Here is a 20864-nt window from a genome sequence, read left to right on the forward strand (position 1 = left end):
TGGGATCTCGATGTGGTGTTACGTGCCTTAACCTCCTCCCCCTTCGAACCGGCAGCAACATGTGATTTGAAATTTCTATCTTGGAAAACTGCTTTTCTGGTCGCGATTACTTCTGCCAGAAGGGTTTCAGAGCTTCAAGCTCTATCTGTAAAACCACCGTACCTGGTTTTTCACAAAGATAGAGTATCCCTCAGGCCTAATCCATCCTTTGTCCCTAAAGTTTGTTCCAGTTTTTGCCTGCAACAGTCATTAGAACTTCCAGTTTTCTTTCCAAAGTACTCAAACAAAGCAGAATACATATTCCACACATTGGATGTCCACAGGTAATTGCGTTTTTATTTAGACAGGACCAAACAAACAAGGAAAACAGATCAATTGTTTGTGTCCTTTTCGAATAATAAATTGGGCAAAGCCGTCACAAAGGTCACTATTGCCAAATGGATCAGGGACTGTATTAGTCAAGCTTATTCCTCTTCTAATAAAGAGCTTACGACCTCTGTCAAAGCTCACTCTACAAGAGCTATGGCTACTTCAATAGCATTCCATTCTAAGCTTGCCATTAGTGACATTTGTGCTGCGGCTACGTGGTCTTCCCCGCACACTTTCATTTCCCACTACAAATTGGATGTGGCATCCCGGGGGCGAGCTTCATTTGGTTCCACAGTGCTCAGGAGTGTTTTCCAGTGAGCCACCCAGGATTTAGGTGCTAGGGACGCTGTCCCTTCAGTACAGAATGTAGGCGAGATAGGATCACATAACATCTTTTAGTTATGTACTCACCATAACTTTAGATGTTTGGGATCCATCTCGCCACATTCTAATAACCCACCCTCCTTCCCCCTGCCTTGGAGATCAGAAGAGATCGGACGGTCCGAATTCTATTGTTTCATCTTGAAAGATCTGGCAATGTTATATGAACAAGTTATGTGTGTGTGCATGAATGCGGACAAACAAGATCTGGGGGATTAGTGGTGGTGCATCCTGGGATAGAGAATAGCTCAGCCAATAAGAGGCTTCGCTCTATAGCATAGCGTGCCGAGTCGGAGCTGAGGATCGGCTCCGAGCCCATCAGTACAGAATGTAGGCGAGCTGGATCCCAAACATCTAAAGTTATGGTGAGTACATAACTAAAAGATTTCAAGCCCATTTATACCCTGGTTTAAATGAGAAAATCCTTGTTAAACCAGCTCTTAAAAATAGGAGGCTTGTTTTTAAATAAATGTTTAAGTAATATATACTATATATTTGTATTTATTTTTAATGATATACTTTTAATAATATATTTTATATATGACATTTATTGATTAAGTTTTTCTGATATATGTGATGTATATATTTAATTGTATTTTGTATTTATACAATGTAATTTTGTTGGCATATTTATATCTTTTATGCTTTCCTGATGGGCTACTTCGGTACAGATGGTTTAAGGTTGAGGAGTATGTGGATTCATTTATTAACTAATTAATCTTATCTGCCTATTTACCAATTGTGATGTCATGATTGAATAGGTTATCCACCTACAAATAGTGAAGTACACTCACTCAAATTGTATCCTTGAGGTCTGAAGAAGCCACTTTGGTGAAAGCGCTTACCTGTTTTTCGTTCTTGAATAAAGGGTTTTTACTTTAATTTTTTGCGATTCCTTTTTGAATTATAGAGTGGACATTACTTGGTCTGAATAGACATCTATATGGTAACTGCTATTGACTGCCAGAGGTTGTCACTGAGCCTATTTTATTGTTCATTGACATTTTCTATTTTATTGGTGCTCAGTGCCATTTATTTTCCAGTGGTGCTGATTATTTACTTCATGATGTATAATAAAGACTTAAGATGCTGGATATGTAAACTAAATGTTAAAGTCGACTGCTCGCATATGTTTTACGATTGTATAAAACTTAAAGCATATTTGGGATAATATGAATTCTGTCTTACAGTCTGTTTTTAATGATAAATTTATGCTGACCAAATATCTTATTTTATTTAATACGCCTATTCCCATTTGTGTCATGAAAATAAAATACCCTCTTTTATGGAGTATCTTAACATTAGCTAGAAAAGTCATCACCAAGAACTGGAAGAATCAGACTACACCTACTATGAAGGAATGTGTACACTTGGCAACTTTAGTTTGTCATCCTGAACTTAACCAGAATCAAGACAAGGACATCCAGAATCACCTCTTCATATAACATTTGGTTAAAATTCGAAGAACTGCTGGAATAATTAACTAACAACAACTCTTATCACTTTTCTCTTTCTGTTTAAAAACCTTTGTTTTATAGTAGACACCATTGTAAATAGTTATTTTAGTTGTTTATTATTCTTTTAGTTATGTATATTTGTCTTATAATATTTCTCTTTTTATATATTAATGTCTTGTTAAAATGTTCAATAAAAAACAGTTGAGAAAAATGCAAGAAGTTTGCAGATGACTTTAAGTCAGAAATCCTGAATTCTCTAGATGGTGAGGTTTTATTTGTGCCATCTGCTGTGCAAGTGCTCAAACAATGGGATGAGAGAGGTATGTTAATGCAGGGAGGTTCTGGGATTTTTCAGGTTCCCAACATTCCCTCCAAATCTTCTACTCTTTTTAAAAGACAAAATAAATAAACAGTGCCTCCTGCTTAACAGACAGACTCCAAGAAGAGATGGCAGAAGGTGGTAATGAAAACTCCAAAAATGAAATTACTTCCTCAGAATGGCTGTGCCAGAAGCTAGGTCATCTTTATCTCCCCTCCTGCCCCAGCAAAGCTTTCCCTTCCAAAGAAGCTGTTTCTAAATGCTCCCCTGTGGCAAAAAGTTGTTTCACACATGGGTTTTGAAAGTTATTCTGGGGGGTTACACTTGACAATGGAAAGAAAAGCCCCCCTTCCTGTCAGGGAATACCCCCTCGTGCTCCCAGTCAGAGTAGTTTCCTCCAATGCTCCAGAATATGTTACAGGCAGGAGACATAGAGCTCGTTCCTACAGATCAAATGGTAACAGCTTTTTATTACACAATGTTTCTGGTTCCAAAGAAGAAGCACTCTTGGAGACTAGTTTTGGATCTTTCTTCTCTCAGTCTTTTTGTAAAGATTCCAAAGTTCAAGTTGTTAACCCGTCAAACAGTCTTATCTCCAATCCTAGATCAGTGCTTTATAGTAACTATAGACCTCAAAGATGCTTACCACCAAGTTCTAATAGCAAACAAATTCAAGAAGTTTCTAAGATTCTGTGTGTATGGCTCACATTATCAGTTCTTTGCATTACCCCTTGCGCTGTCCACTGCACCATTAGTGTTTACAAAATGTCTAGCCCCATTAGTGGCCAGTTGCAGGTAGCAACATATCTACATTTGTTCTTATTTAGAAGACCTGCTTATTTCTGCAGTCTTTTTCCATTTGTCTTTTCAAAGGTAGCTTCTCTCCTTCCCTTCTTCATTGTACAGGATTTTGTTTCTAGGTTGCCTATTAGACACTGTGACTCATAAGGCTTTCCTTCCTGAAGAGAAGGTGGATTTGTATCTGGAAATCTTTTTCCTGCAGTCACAAGCTATGGCTAGAGAGTTTCTCACATATTAAGCCTGATAATTCCCTTTGCCAGGTTGCATATGAGAAAGATTCAGTGGTGTCTAAAAAAATATGAGAACCTAACATTTGCAACCACTGGAGTTTTGCATTCCAGTCTTGGACTTCATTAAATCAGAACTGCTTTGATAGAGGGATCAGATGACTCAGAATCCAGGTCTTCCTTTTTCTCCATCCACCCAGCACAATCTGTTCTAACCAATTTCTCAGATTTTGTTTGGGAAGCAGTGTTAATGAGTATAAAAGTGCAAAGACTGTGAAATACTTCAGTCAGATCAGTGCACATCAATATAAAAGAAATGTTGACAGTGACTCATGTCCTAAAGTCTCCGCATTATCTCTCGGACCCAGATCCCTTACGGATTATGACAGACAACACCACAGTGATCTTGCACATAAACAGGGGGGCACCAGGTTTTACCCTCTGTGCCAGCTGGCAGTGATAGCTTGGGAGTTAGGGCTACAGCACTTCTTAACTATTGCAGCCTCTTATGTAAGTCAGCCCTATCTCATTTTCCATAGGGCCAAGGTTTTATCTTGTTTTCCACAGGAACATGGTTTCCTTGAGAACTAATCTTTCTTTTGTGCCTAAAGTGGTATCCAAGTTTACTTTAAGCCAAACTACACATCTCAACATTTTCATTCCTGAACCTAAAAATTAGGGAGAAAGGATATTCCATACCTTAAATGCCCACAGACAACTCAGGTATTATCTTGACATAACTAAATCTCTCAGATCTTCAGGTCAATTCATTTCTTGTCAAGGTAAGAAAAAGTGACAACCAGTGTCAAAACAGACTTGTCAAATGGTTGTCTCAGGCTGTTACCTTGTGTTATTCTCACCACAGTAAAACTATTCCAGGCAGGGTCAAAGCCTAGTCTACAAGGGCCTTGGCCTCATCTATGGCTTTTTGGAAAGGTTGCATTCTAGAAGTAGTCTAGAAGCAGCAACTTGGTCCAGTATACAATACAATCTTGACTTCTTCACTAGGTCTAGATTAGGCTTTGCTAGGACCATTCTCCTCGACCTACTAGACCTTTCCCCTCCACTTCCTAAATGTAGTGAGCTGGGGTACTGCCCATATAGTTAAAGCAGTTATCAATATGGTGAACATGGTAAAGTTGTGCAAGTAAGCTTAACATAACAGCAGATTTTCACATTATCACTGTTGCAGTAGCTGCCCCCTCCTTCCACCCCCCTTGTATTTTGGTGTGTTTTTATACCAGGGTATGGGTGTTTATTTTTTTGTTGTTCCTAGCAATGTCCTTTCAGGGCTTAGCCTCCCTCTTTATGTTGGCATGAAAGCTCTGAGGGAGTTTCTGTCCAAACTTGCCTTTTTGGACAGCTCAGCTGACTAACAGTTTGGGAGTGTGTATTGCACAAGCTTTGAAGCTGGCCAGCTGTTATATCTTTGGCATGATATAAACAATATAGCTAAGGGTACTGCAGTTGTGATCATTCAAACAAACATCTTATGTTATGGTACCTTTTCTTACGCAACTGTACCATCCATCACTCTCTTGTATGATAGTTGCACTGTGTTGAGACTTTTGTCTTCGTCATCCCAGTTTGTCACTGTGTTGGGTTTCACTTGCAATCTCTTAGATTTTCTAAAGTATCTTTCCCACTGTTGCCTAGATGGCAAGAGGTCTTTCAGAAGTCATTTTATTTTTTCCCTTCCACATTTTAATGAATCTTGACATATAACACAACTCCTGACCTTGACTATGGTTCATTTAACAGTTGGCATCATCTAGTCTAATGATAATGCAGGTGCACATTGATTTAAATCAATATCGTCCATGGGACATGAACTAGGAGATATTCCCATAATTTTGCCTGTTGTTACATTTTCGCAACAAGTTAATGGGACTGAATGCTGTGGATTCCTGTGGCAGCAAGACATATGCAAGATGTTCTTCTTAGTCTCCTTTAATTTCTGCCTCCCCCAAACTGCACTACCTCCTATTCTAGGTCACCAACATCCTCAAAACCATTGAGGCAGATTGCTGTTTCAGTATGCCTGATAGTAGGAGAAAGGAGGAAACACCTACTCTGTTCATACTTCCTCCAGTGATGATTGCTGTGTGGGTTATCGCTATATTAAGCCCTACCTTTCACAGCATGCAGTGTATATCAGTTGGTGGTTTATAGTAGATGTATCATGAGGAGACAAGTCTCACCTCCATGGTGAAACATCTATCAGATTTCCTGACACACTAATGCCCTAGACAGTGAGTGTCAGTGATCCCTGCTCTGTACAAAGTGTCAAGGCATTTAAGTGTTCCACCCACACATACAGAAATCCTCCCACACTCTCCTCTCAGACAGTGAGAAAGTGAGAGAGAGAGAGAGAGAGAGAGAGAGAGAGAGAAAGAGATGAGTGGGTGTATTCCTTGTCACTCCTGTCTTTCTCCCTGTCATCATCAACTTCTCCATCACCCAGGCTGCTAATCAAACCTAAGTCATGTGGGCTGTAGTCAGGGCTTCTTCCCTGTGTGCCATGGAGGCAACCACTTATTGGCATAGCAGTTGTATAATGAAATGAAAGCATACTTTCTGTCAAGAACTACTAATGTGATGGTAGATATCTGTTTAATGGCCTAACAGTTATGCATTGAAAAAGGTATCTTGCCTGTAGTGTCCAAATTCAGTAACAACAGTAATCTTGCCAAATATTCCAACGCTTACTCAGTGGATCAGTACAGCATAGTAATCTCAAGATGACACTGGCCCTGTCTGATGGCATAACATTCATATAGAGACCTGATATGTGGGAGAGTCCTGCCTGTAGTATACTTATCTTGTAATGCCAGTAGCACCTTATTCTGGTAGGGGAGTCTGCTCTTCCATGATCTTCTATCTGACTGTTTGCAAATGGACTGATCCAACATAGAATTTATGTATTAATCCTGTAGGCACATTTCTGCTTTTGTATGTCTGTACTGTTTATTTTCTTCCTTTTTGTTTAATGTCTCCAAAAAGAAGAAATGCTTTTAAAATTCAGCATATGCACCTAGCTTTCTTTCTCTTACTGTCAGCTGCTTGCATTTCTTTTCTGTGTCTGTGCACTTGCTGTAGGAAAGAAAACAGTTACAAAATTAAGCAATCAAAAATCACCAGTCTTATATTTCTGATTTCTGTTCTTCATTATGCATTTGTCTCTATCCATCTGTACTACACCTTGAAGCTGTCATCCTTATCTCTGTCAAGGTGCTTGGCCACTCCTTGGAATCAGCTTGTGCACCATCCCTTCTTCGGCTCTTGTTTTTGTCTTCAGCTTCTCCTTGTTTTCTGGAAGTTTTGCAGACACACACACACACACACACACACACACACACACACTCACACACACACACACACACACACACACACACACACACACAGAATAATTTCAAAAATTATGATTTTTTTCCTAACTGCAGTGAAGCTTGCATCTCATGCTTCTTCCTGCTCTCATGTTCTGAATGCATTATGCAGTTCTAATATACTATGAGGTGACTGTTTCTTTTAATCTACTTTTCCTGGCCATTCATTATGCCAACCTTTAACAAGATAGCAGTCAGATAACACTCCACAATGTGAGAGTTTATAACAAAATACAGTATCTGTTCACTGTGTTTAGTGCCTTCTATATATTCCCTTCTGTGCATGCAGTCTGAAATTTTATGGATTTCTTCTTTTTGTTACATCTGATCTAGTGTTAATCAAATCCAAGCTTGGCATTTTATAATTTTAACAAACTATTAACTACAACCCATCTAATAAATGCCTTGGACTGAACATCATGGCTGCCCCATAATATTTGCTGTTTTGTGATAACATATTAGAAGATACTGTAATTTATATTTACTTTCTTGTAATAGCTTCCAGCAGTTTACTTTTTATTACTACCTCATGTTTGAAATATAGACAAATTCATATTTGTTATAATATGTAAAAAGAGACGTTGTTGTGAATTTACTTTTTCATAATGGTTTTCTTAATTTGTGTTTTTTTCTACTTGATGTGAAACATACATAAAGTGCTATTTTGCAAACTATGATTCACACGGTACCCATTATTCTATCCCAAGGTCTTCCACTTTCTGTGACGACACTTCCAGAAGATAGTGAAATTACAAACATCCAGTTTCTGGACAGTTTAGTGGATTACCAAAAATTCAAGCCTGTGAATATCACCTGGAAGAATGCTAAACCACAGCTCCTTGTGCTATGTAGAAATGGAGCACTGTACCATATAACTGCAAAAGGAGGCAATGGGACATTTACAGTCAGATTAACAGAAGGGTAAGTTACATTTTTAACCATAGCAGGTTATATAGTAATGGTGAACTGCTGTGATATTTTTGGTAAACTGCTTTTACATTTGTGTAATTCAACTGCAAAATATGACTTTAGTAAACATAACTGACTGCTGTCTTTGGAACAGGCTACCAATTCATCTGAAACAGAGCACCTCTATGACACTGTTCAAGAGGATCCTGGGCAAATGGATGGGACACTGTAAATTCTTACCGGGATAGAGCCTACAACCCTCCTGGACATGGGCAGTCATCACTAAATACAATCTTGGGGGTATTGAATAGCATTTCTGTGGTAATACATTGGGATGAAATGGCTAGGCTTAAAATGACACTCTGGTCAGTAGCCTAGTAATCTCCTATGATCCTATACTGTAAGTTAGGTTTTAGTTGCTTAAATTTTTATCAAGTGATATGGAGAGAGAGAGAGAGAGAGAGAGAGAGAGAGAGATTCATGGAAGGGCTAGAAATGGAATATCAAATTCAAATATAACTTGACTGTTCCATATTTTGCTGCTGAATTACTTTAATATAAGAACTATTACTGTTGTGGAGATTTTTATTTCATTGCTGTCAAACACTCTCACTGATTTTAAGCTATATTGGTATATAAGAACAAGATATGACAGGTTATGGCACTAGTTTTACATCATATTTCTTCATGATGGAGATGCAGATGAACTGAAACCCACTGTTTTCTCTCAGTGAGCATTACTGTTATTGTCATTTTATCAGTAGCATGGTATAATCTTCTGTATGCATAGTAAATAATCCAGATTAATAAAATAGATTTCAACTATCACTTGTACCTTCATATACAAAGAAGAGCATGCAGTGATTCTTTAGACCTGATAAAATTTAATAATGACTTGCGAATGTGAACTTTGATGGTGATAATATAAATCTGCCATTGTGGTTTTCATCAAAGATGCTAATCACAAAGAAATGACCTATGGTCTAGCTCTTGCCTCCCCCATAATGCCTTTTTTAGGCAAACTCACAAGCACAAAATTACCAACATGAAAAATTCTTATAAATGAAATTTAAAGGCCATGCTGCTATACGCTAGGAGTCTTAGCATATAACTGCACTCATTGCAAGCATTCCTTTACCTGGAGCTTGCTGCCATTTGTGCAGTCACTGAAACCTGGTTCAAAGCTGTGGGGAGCACCCCAACCTTACCAGGTTACTCATCCTACCATACTTTCAGACCCCAAACGGAGGGCTATAAAGCCAAAGGAGGCGGAGTTTCAATATTTATCAAAGACATACACACCTCCAGGCTGGTCAAACGGTATGACGCACAGGAGACACTCCAAGTGCAGTTAACTGTTGACAAAATACCAATTCAAATCATAGATAGCTACAGACCCCCAACCATGACTCAGGACACCCACTCCACCTATCTGGACATAATTGAATCCATCAAGATTCAACCCTCTACCCTGATCCTGGGTGACTTTAACTACCCAACCATAGAGTGGAAGACCTATTCTAGCTCAAACATGAATGCCCTGAAAGTCATCGACTTCGTCAATGCCAATGCATTGGATCAGCTGATCGACACTCCTATGAGAGGTGAAAATTTCCTGGACCTGGTCCTGGTCCTAACCAACATGAGTAGCCACTGTAGCACTCCTACAGTGTCATCCTCCTTGGTAAGATCTGACCATAAAGCGATCACTTTTGAAATCACCATCTCCCCTGACCCCCCAGGTTAGGGTCAAATGAAAAAACTTTTCCAAAGCTGACTACTGTCTTCTCAGAGCAGGTATAAGGAGCTTCACAGCCACTGTCCCTTCAGTTGGAACTGATATGTAAGCCTACACCAAAAAACTGTATGAGCACCTATATAGCTGTATGGACTCAGCAGTACCTGACAGGACGAAATCATCTTCCTCAAGAAAAAGTAAACCTGTCTGATGGACAGCAGCAATAAACCAACTCTATATAACAGAAGGAAAAAAATGCTGCCCAGGGCCAAAAAGGAGCAGGTGCCAAGTTGGAAGTAATCTCTCCTTTGTCTGAACAAGCAACTAAGATCACTGGTGAAATCCTCTAAGACTAACTTTGAGTCCAAATTGGCCACATCCACCAAGGACAATCACAAGGCCTTCTTCTCATATGTCCACAATCTGAAAGGCAACACACAAATCTACTCTAAACTGGTGGTCAGTAACACCACACACACACACACACACACACACACACACACACACACACACACACACACACACACACAGATGCCATAGATATAGCCAACCTGCTGGGAGACAGGTTCAGTGAAAACTTCACCCCCCATCAGTAAACCAAGACATCCTCAGCACTTGCTCCCTCCCCTCATCACCAGGGAGCAGGTTCGTAATGCCGTCTCAAAGGCAAAAAATACAGTCACCATGGGACCCAGTAACATCCCTGGCTGTATCTTACATGAGCTCAGGCATGAGCTCTCAGCTCCATTAGACACCATACTCAACCAAAGCCTCAGCATCGGCTTCATCCCAGCTGAATGGAGGACAACCACTGTCATCTGTCTACACAAAGGTGAAGCATCCACTGACCCAGGCAGTTATAGGCCCATCAGCCTAAGTAGCCTGATCTGTAAGGCCATGGAATGGATTATTGTGGACCTTATAAACAAGGATATTGCCAACTTCCAAACGCTTGACCCCACACAGTTTGGTTTTGTCAAAGGGAGATCATGCCTATTAAACTTGGTTGACTTCTTTGAAACAGTCACCAAAGCCATGGACAAGGGGAAAATGATGCGCACCACCTACCTTGAACTAGCCAAAGCCTTTGACACTATTCCCCACTCGGGCATAATAGATAAACTCTCCCAGCTAAGCATCAACCCGTATGTTACCAGATGGGTAGCTAACTGCCTCACTTGTAGAACCTACTCAATCAAAGTAGAGGAAGCCACCTCTAGTAGTAGACCCGTAATGAGCGGTGTACCCCAAGGATCAGTCTTGGGGTCTCTACTGTTTGGGGTATACTTTTCTGAGGTGCAAGCCAAAACCAGTGGTCTGTGGCTGACCATGTTTGCAGATGACTGCAAGCTGGGCACTGTTTTAAATTCCCCTAGTGATGTTAACATCTTTTAAGAGGGCCTTACCCAAACTAATGACTGGTGCCATAAGCATGGCCTCAAACTGAATGCCAAGAATTGTATCATAATCCCCTTTGGGGAAAATGTCATCCCTGTTAATTATCACATTAATAACAATGTACTAAGCATGCAATCAGTCATGAGGGACTTGGGTACCCAGGTTGATAGACTTCTGAACACCACGTTGCCTCCTTTGTACAGAAGGCTTTCTACATATCCCAACTCATAAATAAGGGTATTTCATCCAGAAACAAGGATGTCATAACATATCTGTACTCCTCCCTTATCAGACCCATTATCGAGTACAATGCCTCCTTCGGCATGTACCTTGCCAAGCACATGCAGCAGTTGGAGAGACCACAGAGGTTCCTGACCAGGATAATCCAGAGTCTCAAACACCCATCCTATACAGATAGACTAAAAGCCCTGTCCCTGTACTCGGTCTTATACAGACTGCTCAGAGGTGACTTGTGACTGGCATACAATGCTATTTCAGACCCAGCCTTGATGGAGTTGATGGATATCCGTAAGACAAACTCCACTCGCTCAACCCGCACTCACCCTGGTCTGTGACATTAATAGAACTTGTTGGTGGGATAGATTTGTGTCTCAAAGACTCCCCCGTCTTTGGAATAGACTCCCTCTCCAAGTCAAGCAGAGTACCTGTCTAACCCTCTGTAAGAGGAACCTGAATGACTGGATGGGAAACAGAAAATATACCCCTGGGATCCCACCTGTGTCCCTGTTGGACAGGGAAAACAGGTGCTGACTTTGAGGGAACATGGGCAAAATTCTTGGCTAGGCTTATAATGGCCTCAGGCCCAATAGCCTAGTATCATCCTATGAACCTATGAGGCTATAAAAATCCGTTGCTGATTATTCACTGCTTGGATGTCAGCAAAGAAGAAATCTGGAAAAGCAGGAGAAAAGCAACTAGAAATGAAAAAAAATTCTGGTGGGGAAGAGCCTTGCAGCTGTTCCACAAAAGCATTTCAGGCTTCAGCCTTGGTACAAAAGATGACTTCCACTAATGTAGACAAAAAAAATAAAGCAATGCATTCAGAGGTATTTAGGACAGTGGAGAAATATATACATACAGTCAAATGGCTAAATGCTGCAAGGAATAGAAGAAGCTTTAAGTTGCTATTTGATTTCTGCAGTTTTATCAGTTCATCTAGAGGATGAAATGAAGAAAAGTCTGGTTTAATATGAGGCTTGTTAAGAAGAACTGTTTAAAAAATTACTACAGCTAGAAGACAGACCATACAAGGAAAATCTGAGATTTTCCATTGTACTCGAGAAACTGGAAGGAACAGACCGCATTAATGTTAAGAAAGTACAGATAAGCAACTGTACAGGTATTCCACAGCAGGATTAATTAATTGAAAGGGCACTTCATGTGCATGCTCCAGTTCTGGTCATGAAAAAGAAGCCAAGACCTGTGGCAGTAAAGATGCAGTCATATCAGTAATATGAACTGCAGCTGACAAATTTGTAATGGTAGGATACAGTATTACCAGCTGGGGACACCATCATCTTCATGGAAAATGATTATTCACTGTAAACCAAGCTGAAGAGGAGCAAGTTTATCCCTGCAATCAGATGATGTTGAAACACAAATGTGATATTCAAGTTGATATATGTGTCTGTCGTCTAAATATTTTTTTCTGAAGGAGCAAAGACATTCTTGCATACAGAACAGGTGCAGGAGGAAATAAAAAAAAGTTTACCCAGCAAAAAAGTGAGTCAGCAAGTGGAACGGTATTCTGCTTCTCATTCCACAAACAGAGGTGCTGCCTGTGATGATAGGAGGTACTGCCAGACATGCCAGGAAGAAGTAGTGCAGTGGATGTTTGACTTCTGCCAGCTCAGCTAATTGTAATTTTATAAATAATTGTTTGTCATTAGTATATCAAAATGATGTATGTGCAAATAGTTGTGCTGAAAATGTATTTGTGAACTTTGCTTGCGTTAATTGTGTAAACTGTATTAACAGTGCACTCTGCATACTCCAGATGGATTTTTAAGTCCTCTGAGGAAAAGTTGAACTGTCCTGTTTCTGGGAGATGTACATCTCCAATGCCAGTCTGGGTGTCTTCCTGGTTGCTGGTCTGTGATGCAGCTGTGATTAAGGTTGCAATCATTTTCTCTTTAGTCTGGCTGGCATGCCCCAGTTCTTTTGCTTGGCACATCTCAGCCAACTGTTTCCTTGTCAACTTGCCATAATCCTCTGCTGATATCCTTGCCTGCTTTCCTTGACTGACTAAGCTAACAAAAATGAAATAAAACTATTGTGATATGAAACTCTGAATGTATACTGCATGGCTGATGAGAGTATAGCTTTCTTTACTGACACTGCTTACAGGCCACAGGAATCGAATATCCACACCACTGCTCAACAGTATGTGAGCATGTGATGATCCCACATCCACCACCAATTAAATGTGACACCCACCACTGCTGCCAAAATGTGATGGGCAGCAATATGTGTTGTCCTCACACTGGGCCAGTAATCAAGGAGCCTGAATCCTCACCACTAACACTGGAGAGGGACATGTACTTGGAATACAAATGGATACACTCAGTATTTCCAGATGCAGACCTCTCTGCATCAAGTAAGAGCACACAGGGAACACACACAGCCCGGGATCTGGATGTCTCTATATCTGTCTCCCTCCAGATCCCCAATAAGACTCCCCACTGGTACAGCTGTAGGATTAGGTCCTCAGCTGAGAGTCCAAGCCAAGTCCTCCAGCACCCTCTCTGTGAACCCAGTGCTTTTTGTCCCTGCCCCAAGTAGCTGACACACACACACACACACACACACACACACACACACACACACACACACACACACACACACACACCTGGAAAAGGCTGGCATAGATGTACCTGCTGTGCCCCCTTCTTCCCAGAGTATAAGGTATTTATCACTGCTATCAGACACTTCACAATGAGCTACTCTAAGACCCTTAACAAAGGATGTCCAATTATACTGTGCAGTATTAATATTAATACAAATGGTAGTACTTCAAGACAGCTAGGCCTTCTGGAGTGGCCCACACAATGTCACTAAATAAATATAATACTTTCAAAGTTTAAGTACAGTCTAACAGGATCAGCCATGATAAAAGTTTTAAATATAATATTAAATAATAGATGTGCATACAAATGCTGAATATATATTCACTATAAACCACAGAGTTCAAATCACAGAAAATATTGAAATTAGCATTGAAGGACAGACTCATACAACTAAAGAAAAAAACTAAGCTTCACTCTATTCCTGACCAAATCTAAGAGAGGTTTACTGTGCCCTAGTTAAGTTACTTACTTGGGCAAGATGAAATATGTGAGCATTCTTTCTAGCCAGGTCCCAAACAGAATACTCTAACCTCTGATATTACTCCCTGTAAAATATAATATCCAAGACGACTTGCAGAATGGCCTCATCTGGTCACCTAACTCTAGGTTCCCACAATATCTCCTTTTGAAGTTTGTGACAGGAGTTTAGTAAACTGCTACAATACACATTTAAAGCCTTTATGGTAATGCTTAGGAGCCAGAAACATTTACAATATGCCCCCTTCTTTACAAAAGCTAACAGATAATGGCTGTTGCCAGACCTACTTTCTCCGGACAGTCACAGAGGGCACTCTGGTCTATACTTGGCTCCAGAGACTCTTGTTTGCATATCCCTTGACTCTACTAACAGCCAAATTTCTTCTGAAAATGGCCTGGTGCAAGGCAAAAGTGATCAGCATCATCCCTTTTGGCACCATCAGATCTGGTTTCCCCTTCCTTTGGCCTCATCTAGTTTCACCCCCATTGGGTCCTAGCTCCAAGTCCAGATCTGTTATCTCAGCAGGGCATCAAATCTCTGAGTCTGACTGCTTCATTTCTCTACTTCCAATAACGGCCAGAAGTTCCAGGCTTTCCTCCAGTGGAGTTTGCATTCTTGTTTCCTCTCAGAAACCCTCAACACTTTACAGAAGTAAGTGAAGAAGGTTTTTGATTTGGGTTTGCTTCAAGGGTCTGGATCCTTTTTTAGCTCTGCTCCCGTCTATTTTCAATTTTTTTAGTGGGTCTCTTCCATTCAGGGGGCCAGTTACTCCATGATTAAGGTCCATTTGGCAGGTGCTTCTAACTTTCACATGGGCAGACATAATAGTCCTATTGCCTAAGACTTTCAAAAGCTTTTTCAGGAGAGTTTTTCTGTTATGTCCATCTGTGAGAGATCTAGTGCCGCTCTGTAACTTCAGAGGCTTACTTTTCCCCTTTTTGAACCTGATAGAACAGCTGACTTGAACGTATCTTGGAAAGCACTTTTCTTAGTAGCCATTACATCTGTCAGATTGATTTCTGAGTTACAAGCATTGTCTTGTAGGCCTGTCTACCTAATTTTTCACAAGAAAAGAGTTTCTCTCAGAACTAACCCAGATTGGCGTCTATGTCTGCTTGGAACCAAACAATACTTTTGCCTGCTTTCTTTCCCAATTATTCTAACAAGGGTAAATACCTTTTGTACTCGTCATCAGTTACACTTTTATCAACATCTTACAAAAGACAGTACAATCGTGTAAAATCTTACCATAACAGTAGATGTCCTTCTCTTCACTGTTGCAGTACTCCTTACAATAAGGATCCCCTGCCAAGGACGGCAAATATCCGGCCAGTATACCAAAGCCTTTAGGTTGCTTTAAGGTACGCCGTACGTCACACATATGCTCCTTGCATAGCATAGGGCATAAAGATGATGTCCGGATGTACCATTCTCAGAACTAGGTGCCCCAATAGGAATGCCATTTCAAGGAATAGAGAGGTAATCAGTATATCCAGAAGAGAAATGGACCAGGGGCTGAGGGAGGAGTGAATGCTGCAACAGTGAAGAGAAGGACATCTGCCATTATGGCAAGATTTTACAGAGCTGTACTATGTTCTTCCATTTACACTGCTACAGTATTCATTGCAATATGGAGAGTTCCAAAGCTCAGGAAAAAGAGGGAGGAGGAAGGACCAGCAGAGCTGTCTAGCAAGCATGAAGGATGGCTCCAGCAAAACCATCTCTAGCTTTGCAAATTCCATCCAACTTGTAGTGCTTGGGAAATGTATGCACAGAAGTCCAGGCAGCTGCCTCAAGAATAGAGTTAGCATCCAAACCCTTGAAGAAAACACCAGAAGATGCCACAGCTCTAGTAGAATGAGCCTTAACAGAAGAAGGAGGGCTCTTACCATGAAAGGAATAACAAAAAGAAATGGCTTTAGAAATCCAAAAAAAATAGTTTGCTTGGACACAGCCATTCCTAAGGACCTAGGATGATAGGAAACAAAGAGCTGATCAGATTTATGAAAAGTCTTAGTCTTATTCAAATGCAATCTGAGTTGTCTAGTGTTCTGCCTTTTCTTTAAGGGGCTGTCTGCCTTGTTAACTATAAAAGGCTCTAACCCTGGATGACATTCAATAGTTGTAGTAGGAACTTCTTCCCTGGCTAAAATTTGGGGAACACTCCTAGGCCCCTTGGAAATAATCAACCACTGTTCCCCCTGAACATCTGATGTGGACATCTGCAAAGCCTCCAAGGATATGCCTAAGGTTGGATCCTCACCGGCATCTAAGCCAGATGCAGCAGAAGAATCCAGCGGTGGAGCCGGGCAAACCTCTGGGCTTTCATTCACCTCAGGAGAGACATCCAGCGGAGGCTGTACAGGAGAGGAATCCGGCCTAGACTTTTTGACCTTCTTTATGGATGACTGCCCCTCAGATTGGGAAGTTCTTTCCATTGTGTCTTAACTAAAAGCTTAAGATGTTGATTCTCCAGATACAAAGCCAAAGAAAAAAGCCTATTATAGAGGGTTTTAGGAACAAAAACTTGACAGATTGAACAGGACGTATAGTGATGGGAAGCACCGAGGCAAATCAAGCACTGCTTGTCACATTGTCAGCCCAGCTATCTGGAACATTGTAAATAATTATATGTCATTTGAGAATATTAATATGATTTATATAGAAGTGTGACAGAAGGAGATACTGCCAGCACAGCTATCTGGAATACTGTAAATAGTTATATGTCATTTGTGAATATTAGCGGATGCAATTGCTTGTGTTGCCACTATATTATAACTGTATATCCTATTACATAGATGAGTGCTGAAGAGATATTTTTATACACTATTGTAATTGTTTAGATATATGTATGTATTTTAACAGGAGATTAGCTTGCAAAACTTAAGAATAGTTGAGACTGAAGTACTTTATTGATGGGCCATAAACAATGGCTGTTATCTTTCAGTTTCTGTCAACAAGAGACAGAATATATACACTAGGGGACTCTCTGTGTTGTTTTGTAAGTGTTTTATTGTTTTATTTCTTCTAGCAGTTGCAAACATCTGAAGGCTATGTATTTTCACAGAGAGATGTTAAATGCTACCAGCTGCAGTGGGAATTTAGCCTGGGAACTGAAGTCAGGTGACAAAAAGTGATGTCATGCTGCAAATATCCCAGCAGTAATATTTGATATTAATTTAAAAACTCTCTGAGAGAGAGAAACAGGGCATTTTCTATTTTGTCTTTGACCTAACAAGAACATCCACTCAGCATTTCTGCCTACTTGTTGTTCTCTAAGTAAGTTTTTAGGGCATAGTAACTCTTTTAGATTCCAATAGTAATATAGGAAAGTATAGCTTAGATTTTTTTTCTTTATTTATTTGAGACTGTCCTGCAATGTTGTTTTAAATATTTCCTGTGATTTTGAACTCTGACGTTACTGTGATGATTTATTGAATATTTTCTTGTTCTGTTTTTATTATTTAATATATTTGAACCTTTCTTTGTGGCTGATATTTGTGAGACACATGTAAGCTCTTACAGTACTTGCATATCTATTTGGTGACACTGTACATGCCACTCCTAAAAGCCTGGTGCTTGATCAAACTATAGTTGGATTAATAGTAACATTAAATAGTACGATTGGACATCCTTTGTTAAGGGTCTTAAATTAGCTGATAAGGAGTTCTGGTGGCAGTGATAACTACCTTATTAGTCTGGGCAGAAAGGGGCATAGGTAGTAAACCTGGCCAGCCTTTCCCAGGTGTGTGTTTGTGTGTGTGTGTGTGTGTGTGTGTGTGTGTGTGTGTGTGTGTGTGTGTGTGTGTGTGTGTGTGTGTGTGTGTGTGAAAAACAAATCTCCAAGAATGTGTGTGTCAGCTACTTGGGCAGGGACACGGAGCACTGATTGGACAGAGAGAGTGTTGGGAGGACGTGGTTTGAAACCCTGGCTAAGGACTTAACTCTATAGCTGTGCCAGTGGGGAGTCTTATTGGGGATCTGGAGAAAGAGGTAGAAACCAGCCTCAGACAGACTGTGGTCTCTGTGTGCTCTTAAGGGAAATTGCACTTTATTGTGTGTGTGTACTTGTCATCCTCCTAGTGTATACATTCCCCACTGTTGCCATTGGTGAGGATTGAGGCTCCTTTATTACTGGGCCAATGCAGGGGCATCACATTGATCATGACAGTTTTTATTGGGAAACTGTGCCCCACACTGTCATTTACTCTTCTTGGATGACATGAAACCCCACAAGCAATAAAATATAAAAAGAAGATAAGATACAATAAACCCCAATGAGATACTTATCCGCAACAGCTTTGAGAACCAGCAACTGAATGGGCATTCAGACTGACAATCAAGTGATGGCATTTGGACTGGTGGCAAAGAAGTTCTGAGGATGGTATGTCTGGACGTCACCTTTATGCCTTATGCTACGTGAGGAGCATACATGTGATGTATTGTGTATCTTAAAGCAACCTAAAGGCTTTGGTATACTAGCCAGACTTTGGGCCACCCTTAATAGGGGATCCTATTGTAATGAATACTGCAACAGTGGAAGGACATCTTTGGGAGCATGACCAGCTTTTTATCTCTTTCTCCAAATCTAAGTTGGGTTCCGGGGGGTTTTAAGGTTACTCTGTCCAGGTGGCTGACTAATGTAGAATATTTGTGTACAAATCCAGAGGACTGTCTTTACCCCTGAAACCAAAGGGTCACTGCATTAGAGGAGTGGCTGCTTCTTTACTCCTCTTTAACATTGTCTGTATTAATATCTGTGCAACTGCAAAATGGTATACAGTTCTTCCCTTTATTTTTCATTATAAGCTTGATCTATTACCTAAATCAAGAGCTGCTTTTGATTACACCATTCTGCAGCAAATCCTTCCATAATGCCTACCAGGGTTCTTGTAGCCAAGGACTCTGTTCCAGTAGTTGCGGTGGACCATATCGCAAGATCCATGTTATAGTTTTCTCTCCGTCTCAGCATCCCCGCCATCCCACAGTCCCCCTGCCAAATTGTTATCCTTTTGGTATTATGGTCTGCACTGGTCATATCCAAGGCCTTGTTCTTCAGCATTCTGCTAATACACTCCTGTTACAAAGGGGATGTGATTTAGATGTTATAGTACCTTGGCTGTGAGTACAGCAAATTTGATCTGAAGGGTTGAGAGGGAGGCTGTGCATTACAGTAAGGTGAGGAGCTTGAGCCTTGGAGCCCGAAGTCTTGGAAGAAGTGCCAGAGTCTTTTCAATACAGATGTGACAGACCCACCAGTTGAGATTGGCAGAAGAAGACAACATGGATCTAGTGTTATAGTAAGTACATAACTTTTGTTTTTTGTGGGGGTGGGGGCAAGTCTTCCTGCCCCCCCCCCACACACACACTTATAGACCACCTCTGAAATTGCAGTACCTCAAAGAATGTAATTATTTGTATTTGTTAACCAGGGTAGAGCACTGATCCACATGAACCTTTAAAAAAGTGAAACCAGTAAAATGCAACAGTTTCAAACGTCGTATATGTAAATCTGCATTTTTACTCATTCATTCTTGCTATTCAAAAACTCACAGTAAGATTCTTAGAATATCAGATGGTAACCTTTCCATTTTTCTCTGCATCTCTGCCCAGGTCTTGATGTCTTTTTATCACTACCCTTACCATTTTATTGGATAGTTGTTGTACAGTTGTTCTCTCATCATACTATTTAGACAACACACTTCTAAAAATAAAAAAATGTGTTTTAAGGGCCAAGGTACTTGGGTTGATAACTCCTGCTCTTTTGACAATCATGTAATAATAGTTTCAATAAATTATTTTATTTACATATTCCAGCTAATTGCCAAAGGAATATCATCACAGTCTCCAGAGGTAAATAATTCCCTTATACTTAGCATTGATCAATCCAGTTCTGGAGTACAGTGGCCACTTTGGGGTGTATCTCACTATGCATATCAAACAATTAGAAAGATCCCAAAGGTTCCTAATCAGGAAGATCACAAGCCTAAAGTATTTGACCTATCAAGAGAGGCTAGAAGCTCTATCCCATTTTTCAGTGTCTTATAGATGTTTGAGGGGGGAAATGTCTGCCTTGCTTACCACTCCATTAGAGACTTGATTGTCCTGTTTCTTGTTTCTTCATCAGTATTAGAAGAGGAGACCTAAATCTTCATAAACAGATAAAACATGATGAAGTTATAGGTTTGTAACCCAACCCTCCCAAACCTCTGGAATAAACTCCCCTTTACATTAAGCAGTGTGACTTACTATCTTCTTTAAACATAAACTAGATGACTGGATGGGTATCCTCTCATTTATTACAGGATTGATCATTACTGCCACCCTGGAGAAAAGAGGTGCTGCTTGAGAAAGCAAGGTAAGAATGGTCAAAGACTTTGTGGCCTTGAAACATCTATAAATCTGTATTTCATTGCTATTTGCTCTTGCAGTTGTGCTTTGTTTGGCTATTTTGTTAACTTTTAATGACTTAAGATCAGAAAGTAGAATGTTGAAGAAGTTTAAATATGGACATACAATTCCAACACGTAATTG

General features: G+C 40.3%; 1 protein-coding gene across 3 annotated transcripts in view; it reads left to right on the forward strand.

The window, feature by feature from the left end:
• Positions 1-20864, forward strand: part of WDR93 (WD repeat domain 93) — a 1423954-nt gene that overhangs the window by 960607 nt on the left and 442483 nt on the right. For all 3 annotated transcript variants that reach the window (XM_044078311.1, XM_044078310.1, XM_044078312.1), the window contains one exon: positions 7648-7861. In XM_044078311.1, coding sequence (XP_043934246.1) covers positions 7648-7861 — 214 coding nt within the window. The remainder of the gene's footprint in view (positions 1-7647; positions 7862-20864) is intronic.

Source organism: Protopterus annectens, chromosome 7.part0, assembly GCF_019279795.1.
Source record: "Protopterus annectens isolate FY-2018-M chromosome 7.part0, PAN1.0, whole genome shotgun sequence".
Lineage (NCBI taxonomy): Eukaryota > Metazoa > Chordata > Ceratodontiformes > Protopteridae > Protopterus > Protopterus annectens.